Source organism: Mandrillus leucophaeus, unplaced genomic scaffold, assembly GCF_000951045.1.
Source record: "Mandrillus leucophaeus isolate KB7577 unplaced genomic scaffold, Mleu.le_1.0 Scaffold210, whole genome shotgun sequence".
Classification (NCBI taxonomy): Eukaryota; Metazoa; Chordata; class Mammalia; order Primates; family Cercopithecidae; genus Mandrillus; species Mandrillus leucophaeus.
The window spans coordinates 4615276-4626240 of record NW_012102144.1 but is presented as its reverse complement, the minus strand read 5'-3'; the positions used below and the strand labels follow the sequence as shown (position 1 = coordinate 4626240).

At 37.8% G+C, this 10965-nt stretch overlaps 1 protein-coding gene across 2 annotated transcripts in view; it reads left to right on the top strand.

The window, feature by feature from the left end:
* SUCLG2 (succinate-CoA ligase, GDP-forming, beta subunit) overlaps nucleotides 1–10965 on the top strand; it is a 296753-nt gene that overhangs the window by 136157 nt on the left and 149631 nt on the right. For both annotated transcript variants that reach the window (XM_011980355.1, XM_011980356.1), the window contains exon 3: nucleotides 10476–10575. In XM_011980355.1, coding sequence (XP_011835745.1) covers nucleotides 10476–10575 — 100 coding nt within the window. The remainder of the gene's footprint in view (nucleotides 1–10475; nucleotides 10576–10965) is intronic.

Genomic DNA, 10965 nt, shown 5'->3' with positions numbered 1-10965 from the left:
AATCAATAAACGTAATCCAGCATATAAACAGAACCAAAGACAAAAACCACATGATTATCTCAATAGATGCAGAAAAGGCCTTTGATAAAAATCAACACCCCTTCATGCTAAAAACTCTCGATAAACTAGGTATTGATGGAACGTATCTGAAAATAATAAGGTCTGTTTATGACAAACCCACAGCCAATGTCATATTGAGTGGGCAGAAACAGGAAGCATTTCCTTTGACAACTGGCACAAGACAAGCATGCCCTCTCTCACCACTCCTATTCAACATAATATTAGAAGTTCTGGCCAGGGCAATCAGTCAATAGAAAGAAATAAAGGGTATTCAAATAGGAAGGGAGGAAGTCAAATTGTCTCTGTTAGTAGATGACATGATTGTATATTTAGAAAACCCCATTGTCTCTGCCCAAAATCCCCTTGAGCTGATAAGCAACTTCAGCGAAGTCTCAGGATAAAAAGTCAATGTGCAAAAATCACAAGCATTCCTATACACCAATAATAGACAAACAGAGCCAAATCATGAGTGAACTCCCATTCACAATTGCTACAAAGGGAATAAAATACCTAGGAATACAACTTATAAGGGATGTGAAAGACTTCTTCAAGGAAAACCACAAACCACTGCTCAAGGAAACAAGAGAAAACATAAACAAATGGAAAAGCATTCCATCTTCATGGATAGGAAGAATCGATATTGTGAAAATGGTCACACTGCCCTAAGTAATTTACAGATTCAATGCTATACCCGTGAAGCTACCATTGACTTTCTTGAGAGAATTAGTAAAAACTAGTTTAACTTTCATATGGAACCAAGAAAGAGCCCCTAAAACAAACAGTCCTAAGCAAAAAGAACAATACTGGAAGCATCACACTATCTGACTTCAAACTGCACAAGGCTACAGTAACCAAAACGACATGGTACTAGTACCAAAACACATATATAGACCAACAGAGGCCTCAGAAATAACACCACACATCTACAACAATCTGATCTTTGACAAACCTGACAAATATAAGCAATAGGGAAGGGACTCCCTATTCCTAAACGGTGTTGGGAAGACTGGCTAGCCATATGCAGAAAACTGAAGTTGGACCCCTTCTTTACACCTTATGCAAAAATTAACTCAAGATGGAGTAAAGACTTAAACGTAAGACCTAAAACCATCAAAACCCTACAAGAAAACCTAGGCAATACCATTCAGGACATAGGCATGGGCAAAGACTTCATGAATAAAATGCCAAAAGCAATGGCAACAACAGCCAAAATTGAGAAATGGGATGTAATTAAACTAAAGAGCTTCTGCACAGCAAAAGAAACTATCATCAGAGTGAAAAGGCAACCTACAGAATGGGAGAAAATTTTTGCAATCTATCCATCTAACAAAGGGCTATATCCAGAATCTACAAGGAACTTTAACAAATTTACAAGAAAAAAACAACCCCATCAAAAAGTTGGTGAAGGATAGGAACAGACACCTCTCAAAAGAAGACGTTTATTTGGCCAACAAACATATGATAAAAAGCTCATCATTACTGGTCATTAGAGAAATGCAAATCAAAACCACAGTGAGCTATCATCTCACGCCAGTTAGAATAGCAATCATTAAAAAGTCAGGAAACAACAGATGCTGAAGAAGATGTTGGGAAATAGGAACATTTTTACACTGTTAGTGGGAGTGTAAATTAGTTCAACCATTGTAGAAGACAGTGGCAAATTTTCAAGGATCTAGAACTAGAAATACCGTTTCACCAAACAGTCCCACTGAGTGTATACCCAAAGGATTATAAATCACTCTACTATATAGACACATGCACACATATGTTTATTTCGGCACTGTTCACTATAGCAAGCACTTGGAACCAGCCCAAATGCCCATCAGTGACAGACTGGATAAAGAAAATGTGGCACATATATATCATGGAATACTATACAGCCATACAAAAAGATGAGTTCATGTCCTTTGCAGGGACATGGATGAAGCTGGAAACCATCATTCTCAGCAAACTAACACAGGAACAAAAAACCACACACTGCATTTTCTCATAAGTGGGAGTTGAACAATGAGAACACATGGACACAGGGAGGGGAACATCACACATTGGGGCCTGTCAGTGGGTTGGGGGCTAGGGGAGGGATAGCCTTTGGAGAAATACCTGATGTAGATGACGGGTTGATGGGTGCAGCAAACCACCATGGCATGTGTATACCTGTGTAACAAACCTGCACTTTCTGCATATGTATCCCAGAACCTAAAGTGTAATTTAGAAAGTATATTTAATTATTGTTAATGACTGTACATATGGCATTTTATTGTTTTATTATTTGGATACATAAAATTTATTTTCCCAATAGTGTCCAAATGTTGGTGGACATTTGGATTATTTTTAGTGTTTCACTAGTATAACTCCATTGCAATGAAAATCTTTAATTCTCATGTCAGTTTTCATGGAAGTATGATTGTGCTATCAAAGGATTTTTTGTCAGTCTTGAGCAGATGGCCTTCCTAATTGCCTCCAAAGATTCCAGATACTTTTTAACTGTTATGAATTTTTCAGCTGTATGAAATAAGTTGCCCAGCCTGATTCCTTGATTTGCACTGGGCTCAGGATCTGCGAGAGGGAGTTTGATTTCAGTCTGCATTGACTGTCTGGAGAATGAGTTCCTCTAAAGAGCAGAATGGGTTGGAGAGGTGAAGGGTTCCTGAGGGATGATGTGTCTGAATGAGAAGGAGATGACTGGGCAGCAGGGCCTGGTGATCTGCAGGCACAGAGGTCTCAGGTTTAGCGTGAAGTGGTGCCTGATTGAGCCAGAGTCTTCCCTGGAGGGTGTTCATATAGTCCATGCTGTAGAGGAAAAAACTGACACTAAGGGCTCAGCCACAATGCTTTAGGATCCCCTCTGAAAGGACCTACTCATGTGAAGGTGAAGGATTGTCCTCACCTTCCTTGTGGACAGGAATACCTCGAGAACACTGGCAGGAGTATGGTCCAGAGACTATAGGCAGTGAATGATGGCGATGAACAGACAGCAGGGCAAAGATTCTGTACAGTAGTTGTGATTGCCTATGAGGGTGCCCATCACTAATGGAGGAGGGTCTGAGAGAGGAATGGATTTAAATAACAGAAATTAAGGAAAATATAAGATTTCTAATCAAGAAGGTGGATGATCTCTGAATATTAGTAATATTGCTATAAAAGTGAAACAAACATCTTTAAATATAGGTGCAGCAAGACAGTGTATATATTGCATACATTTTAAAGTTCACAGTCATTCCAATTGGCTCTGAAAATGAAACCTTCATGAGTTTATATTCCACCAGCAGGATATGAGTGTGTGCACACCAAGAGCTGTTCTGGCTGTGGCCACCTTTTGTTCTACCCTTCCTCATCACTGGTTATGGTCGACAAGAGAATCCCCTTAATGTCAAGTAGCCTTCAGTAATATGCAGCTAACGGAGAGATGGATTCTCAAGCCACTCAGAAACGTTTCAGAGCTGTTCATTTTGAACCCACAACACTTGTGGGCTCTGCTGTCAGATTTTTAGCTATCAGGTGTGATGACTTGTACTGTGTCACCTTGTTTAAGCTGGAACTACATTTTCCAGGATTCCCTTCCCTGTATAGTTTTGGGCTCGAGTTGACTAAAAGAGGAGTTTGCACAGAATTTGTGTGAGTATGGATTATTTATTTATTTATTTATTTTTAAATTTAATTTTGTTTTAAGTTCCAGGTAATCTATTCATAAGGGATCCTCTCCCATGACCCAAGCACCTCCAGTTAGGCCTGCCTTCCAACACTGGAGATCAAATTTCAACGAGAGATATTGTGGGGACATGCATCCAAACTGTAGCACTTGGTAGCAAGTCCCAAGTCCTTTTCCCCACCTCCTCCTTTGCCATCCACTTCTCCATCTGGAGGTGCTGATACCTGTGCTTGACTGGCTGGGGGCTTCTAGGATCCTCCAACCTCACTTTTAGACCTGCCCTTTCTCATCTCCTCTTGTAATTGTGCAAGCTTTGATTCCTATAATAAATCCCTTGTCTATAAGTGATAGTAGTTCTGCTTCCTTAATTGAACCCTGGCTGACTCACATCTTTGGTTTGAAAATCAGGGGGAAACATGATTTTTTTTATAGCTAATTTTCCTTTATCCTTCCTTCTCTTTAAATACGTACACATAATGCAGTAGAAATGCTTTTGTCTTTCATAAATGCTTTTCATCTTCCATGACTGTTTCCAGCATCTCTTGAAATTACAAGTGTTACACAGGTATTTTTACTGTCAATGTATATCATAATACGATTGCTCTAAACTGTAATTAATCAGTAGAGATTTCTTCTGGAGTTTGTTCTTTTGAAGAAACTTGTATTCTTCTGAAAAACTGTCATTTCTTCAAGTGGCTTCATCTGCAGAAGATTTGTTTAATGTCCTGTGGTTTCATTCTTACAGTGTTAAAAATTCTTTAATTAGTTATGGGTGTTGAATGAGGTCACATGGGTATTTTTTTTTTTTGCATCAGTGTTAGGGAGTTCTGTCCTAAGGCTTTTGTGTAGAAATATATCTTTTAATATAATTGACACAGTGTAAGATTGGCTTACTAGTATTAAACTACATGGAAAGAGCAAAACTGTATCTTTTACTGAGGAGAAATAGTAAGATATTACAATTGAATTGGGTTTTTCTAGAGGTAATTTTTATCTACCTTTAAAAATTTTATCACCAACAAAATGTATATTAACGGTTATGAAAGCAATAAAGTAAGATCAGTGACTAAGATCAGAAGAGTAGCCTAATTTATATTACAGATTTTAATGTGGCCTATAATACAGTAATAAATATACAATATTTTAAAGAGTATAGCAAATATGAAAAAAACAATGATTTAATAAACGTTAAGAATTTTTATAGGGACTAAAATTAAAATTATTCCATCGAAAGCATAAATATGTTTTGTGCTAAGATATTATCATTTTTAAAGACTCAAACTCTTCAAAATGGCATTATCATGCCCCCACAGTATCCGAATAAAGGATTTTTTTTTCATAATATGGAATCATATTCAAAAGGAAATTTTAGATTTAAAACTTACATGAAAGCGTTATCAGTTAAGGATTTCTTGATTTGAAATAATATCTCCCGGCCGGGCGCGGTGGCTCACGCCTGTAATCCCTGCACTTTGGGAGGCCGAGGCGGGCGGATCACGAGGTCAGGAGATCGAGACCATCCTGGCTAACACGGTGAAACCCCGTCTCTACTAAAATACAAAAAATTAGCCGGGCACGCTGGCAGGCACCTGTAGTCCCAGCTACTCGGGAGGCTGAGGCAGGAGAATGGCGCGAACCCGGGAGGCGGAGCTTGCAGTGAGCCGAGATCGCGCCACTGCACTCCAGCCTAGGCGACAGAGTGAAGACTCCGCCTCAAAAAAAAAAAAAAAAAAAAAAAAAAGAAAAGAAATATCTCCCTGGATAACTTCTTATTTGTATCACAAAATCCTTGTCCTGGAGATGGTTCTATTTCTGTCTTTTACTTATATTTGAAAGTGGCTGTTTTAGACATATACGATTCAAATCTCTGATGGGCAGCAGTCTACTGGGAAGCCACATATCTCCAGTCTCATTCAGTCAAGTGATGTGACCAGCGGTGAAGTGGTTTATTCTAATGTGCTGTGTGTTTGAAATTCTCTCCCAAATTTGAAAAGTCCATGTCGGACATGTTGAAAACTGAAATAATTATTTCAGTCTCAAAGATGCCTTTGGACATATGGAGAATTATCACAGTATCATCTTATTCCCACCAACCCAGTTGCTACTTGAGGAAATATGTGTCAGTCTATATGTGATATTATAGTAATGATTGAAGATTGGTAACTCTCTATTTTTGTGTTTGGGTTTTGAAGTCATAATGCAAACATAGAAGTGAGCTCATTTCCTTCAGGAATTTGGCACCGAAACTCTAGCTTATCTCTGTGTAATTGTATTTTCTTTATTAAAAGTTTGTCTTTACCCAATATCTTTCGACTCTTCTCTTGCCTTTCACTTTCCCTTCTCCTTGCCTTCTGGTAATAGGTAAGTCTGAAATTCTGCAATACAATTTAACTTTCTCAATTAGGAATTCTATCAAATCTCATGAAAGGTGATTGCCATGCTGTGTTATACAATGCAATTGTGCTGAGAACTGGGATATTCCAATTTTGCTCCAGTCAGTGAACCATGGAAATCAGTTTCCACAACAAGTCCAACATTATTGACTCCAAATAGATGATGGTTGTAGTAGTCATCTCATTGCAGTATCAGTGATACATTTAGCATTTAGGAAAGTATTATATTTTAGAAAAGAGCAATGCTGAATAAAAACCAGCTCAGTGACACAAATAGTTGATTCATCACTGAACTGTTTTTAAAAAGTAGTTGAAAATAACTTGCTTTTGTAAATATATTTGATTAACATTTCAGACATTTACTATGATTCCTATTATGGCTCTGAAATATGTCTTGTGAACATTACTTTGTGTAAATATGTTTTCAGAAAGCCATCTCTAAGAAAATTAAGTGAGCCACATTTTACAAAGCTTGCTTAATTAAAAATGTGTATTCTATTTAGATTATGCTTTTCTTAATGAATTGATTTTTTCCCTTTAGATCCGCTGCTTCCAAGAATGTTTATTATCCAGCATGTGACTATTGGGGATCTATAAAAATTGGTATAAAACTGTATTATAATTAGAATAACACTTGTGGTAAAGAATGAAAAGAAAACATTTGCAAAAGCATTGTTATAATTCAGCCAATAAAGTAAAAAAAAAAAAACCACAGAGTGAGGTTTTGCTTAGACTTTTTAAATGGCTCTAAATATCATTCTCTTAAGTGATACCGTGTTTGAGAGTCTTACATGTTTATAAGTTTGTCAGATATGTCTTACAGTGTTTTCTACGAAAATATATGTAAATTCTAATAAACCGGTTCCCATTAAACTGAGTGAAAACTTAACCATGAGTACTGGTTATTTTCAGAAACTCACTAGGAAAGGAACAAAATTTAGTAAAGACATTGCATACTTAGGCTACTGCATATAAAAATAGCAATTAAGAGCGAAGACTTTGGAGTTATCCAGACCCGAGTTATACCAACTCAGAGTCCAATAATATAATTATCAATGTCTAGGTTGCAGTCCACTTCTATATAAAATCTATTTTATGCCTGTAATCCTCGCACTTTGGGAGACTGAGATGGGCAGATTGCCTGAGCTCAGGAGTTTGAGACCAGCTGAAGCAACATGGGAAGCCTCGTCTCTGCTAAAAATATAAAAAACTAGCTGGGCATGGTGGCACGTGCCTGTAATCCCAGCTACTCGGGAGGCTGAGGCAGCAGAATCGCTTGAACCCGGGAGGAAGATGTTGCAGTGAGCCAAGATCACACCACTGCACTCCAGTCTGGGTGACAAAGTGAGACTGTCTAAAAAAAAAAAAAGAAAAAAACAAAAAAACCCCCAATACGTATTGGGGTTTTTTCCTGTGTCCTGTTAGCTTGTTTTTCTAAAGGATGGTTAAATCATCTTATTCAGACAAAAATTGCATTTCATGTATTGGATTTTTTTTTTTCTTTTCTTTTCTAATATTGTTCAGGATCGGGGCAAGAGGCAGTGTTAAAAAAAAAAAAAGAAATTTGAGCTTTGGGAGAGATCAGATCTTTAAATAAATAGACACAGTGACATTTAGTACATGTGAATCAATTTGGTAAATACTGAATGAAGAGACGAGTTACTGTTGAATGGGATTTAGTCATTTTACTTAATTTTCAGCACCTTGAGTAAATAAGCATTGAATTAAATTACTTCATGAGAGTTTTTCTCAAGATGAGAAAAACTTGCTTTACTTTGGGCTGCTGACTTGCTGACTTACTATATTGATTTAGCACTTGAGATGTAATCAGAAGAGATGATTTTAGTGAACTCATTTTTGGCCTGGGGTGTATGTTGCAGATGTGCATAGGTTGTTGTCTTTTTCTGTTTGTCCTGATCTATGGTTTCAGAGTCTCTGAACTGGTTGCTTGGTCTACCAACTGTTTTGCATGGAATGCATTTGACGGGAGGTCAAATAGCGACACGTTCAATTGACAGCATTTCATTGAGGATACAACTGTTTCTGTGTCTTGATGGTTCGTGACTAAAGCTGATCTAATCAAGCCTATGTAGTGCCAATTAACAATGCCCAATTAGGTATTCTCTCTGGCTTTCAGGTTTTGCTGCTGGAAAGCTCAGAGAGGAAAGCATCTCTTTGGGATGACAAGGATATGAAAAATGATAATGGCAATGGAATGCCAGTTATTTTAAAGAATTTGAAGTGATCACAATTAAAAATTTGAGTAGACAGCAAAAAGTATTTTTTCCAGTTGATGTCTTCCAAAGAAAAATAGGAAATGTCTTCCTGTGTGCCATTTTTTCTTAATTGCTGAAAATTATTATAATGATGATAACTGTCATATTTTGACTTAAAAAACTGTGCCAGGCACTTTACTATATTTCATTTATTCTTCACATCATCCTTACACTATAGACTCCTTTAATATGACTGCTTTACAGAAGGGCATGCTACTTTTACCTTTCTGAATCTCAGTTGTTTCTTCTCTGCAAAGAAAGTGACAGGTGCAGTTGGAGATTGTAACCAGGTCTGTTTAACTCCAATATCCTTGCTCTTACTACTGTTCTTACAGTATGCTAAATATGCAGTGCATTCATTTTACTTGGTTGCTTTCCTTGTAAGTTTCTGACAATTAATTTGTCTTCTACTCAGCTTGATGGAAACTAGTTTATTTTAAGACAGGGCTTGACCGATGTTGTGATGGTCCGTATCCAGGGCAGAAATTATTGCCGGAGGGTACACAGGACAGCATTCTAAGAAAAAACTGTATTTGCTTCTGAGAACAAGGTGGGCTTCAGCTTTCTGAGTGTAAGCAAATATAGGAGACAAGAAGACTAGCCAATAAAGACAGTGAAGGAGCCTCAATGGTGTGACATCAGCTGGCCGAATGCCTTCTGTAAAATACTTCTGTAGCTCCCCATTGCCTTCATGATAAAACCTTTCACGGCTCTTTCCATTTGAACCTTTACTTGCTTGCCTGTGAGTAACAGTGATGATGACAGTGACAGTAGTAGCTGAAATAACCAAACTTAATGGAGCGCTTGCTTCATTGAGCAGTGGCAGATACCAACAAAATGTTAGTTTTTTGGTTTAGCCATCTCTGTAATGATCCCTTTCATTCTTTACAATATACAAAGGTAATGAATGAACTAACTGGTCGAGGCAATAGTTTTTAATTAATCATGAGTTTTCAGGCTCTGGTATAAAGCATTCATGTATGTTCATTTAATTTCTAAAACAACCCTCATCATCATTTCACAGTTGAATAAACCGAGTTTCAGAGACATTAAGTAACTTGCCTCAAGTCACACAGCTGGGTGAGGGATGAAGGCCAGATTGAAACCTGGGTTTGCAGATTCTAAATCTGGTATACTGAACCAGAATACTCTCACGGCCTTATAGAGGATCGATTGCGTTCTCTGATTTTAAATAAAGATGACTCACAAACAGAGGATATCAGTATCAGCTGTGGTCTGCAGATGTGTGCTATTTGGTTTATTAAACATATTTGATTTGGAGGCTTTTTTTTTTTTTTTTTTTGGGTGGTTGGGGAGGGGAGCTACCCTGTTTGCTAAAGGCCCCATTTGTCACTGGGCTACTTCACGCACCCAGCTTCCCTGCAAGGGAACATACTTGTGTTAATAACTCTCATCTAAAAAGTCAAGATTAGAGAGTTCTTTCATTCCTGGAGTGTGAAGAGAAACAAAGATTCCACAACCACTTTGCCCCAGGATATTTTGTTACCTTGCCAATAATTTTAAAATACTGCTTGCTTTTAGTTTTAATCCATTTCCTCCTCCCTTGCCTAACCCTATCAATATATAGAACAACTGCTCAGAAAACTGTTGGTTTCCAATAATGCAGTTATTAACTATGACCTTTGTGTCTTGTCTTTAAACCTTCCCCACATAATCCAGTCTTCCCTTTGACATCTCTGATGGTTAGCTCCTCTTACTGGCAGACTGGTGCCTCTGCCATATGGGAGTGCCATTGCATAGGAAAATTAATACCTCCTTCCATGATTTATTTAGCTTCTTCTGACACACTCAAAAGAGCAAGGGAACACATGCCTTGCTTTCCCTTGGGAAGGTCAAGTATTTGATGATTAAACTGGTAGGAAGCATTTGAATATCCTCAGTAAACAAGCTTTGTATTAGGCACATTGATTTTTTTTTTTTTTTTGAAGTTCTTCATTGCATTTGTTTTCAAAGTTAGTTTGAGAGAGCTTTTACCAGTTACTCGGAAGTTGTGTGCCATTATTGCTTTCCTTGTTGCTTAAAAAACAAAAAAAAGAATTTAAAATCAGCTACCAACTCTGGATTTTTCTTTTTCAGATGCAAAAGAAATTGTTTTAAAAGCCCAGATCTTAGCTGGAGGAAGAGGAAAAGGTGTCTTCAATAGTGGTTTGAAAGGAGGTGTTCATTTAACAAAAGAGTAAGTCTGGAGGTTGTTATTCCTTGTCTTTCGGCCAAGCAGTTATGGAAGATCTTACTCAAGATTGAAAGGCACACTGAGGATGCTTGTGGTGGGGTAGGAGCGGGCCAAAGCAACTAGAACAAACTGAAATCATAGGTAGAGGGCTCTGGCAGTGGCCTAGTTTCCCTTCTGCTCCCACAAAATGATTTTTCTTACTAATTGGTGAAAACTTGACAGTCCTTCTCTCCTAGACAATCAATGATTCATCATAAATGTTGGAAATGATACCACTTCCAACTGAAATGCTACTTCCATAATGTCACTCCTATTCAAGAACCTGCAGTGACTCCCCATTACCAGTGGCATCTGGGGTACCTCCCCTCTGATAGTCCAAGCCTTCCTTTATTT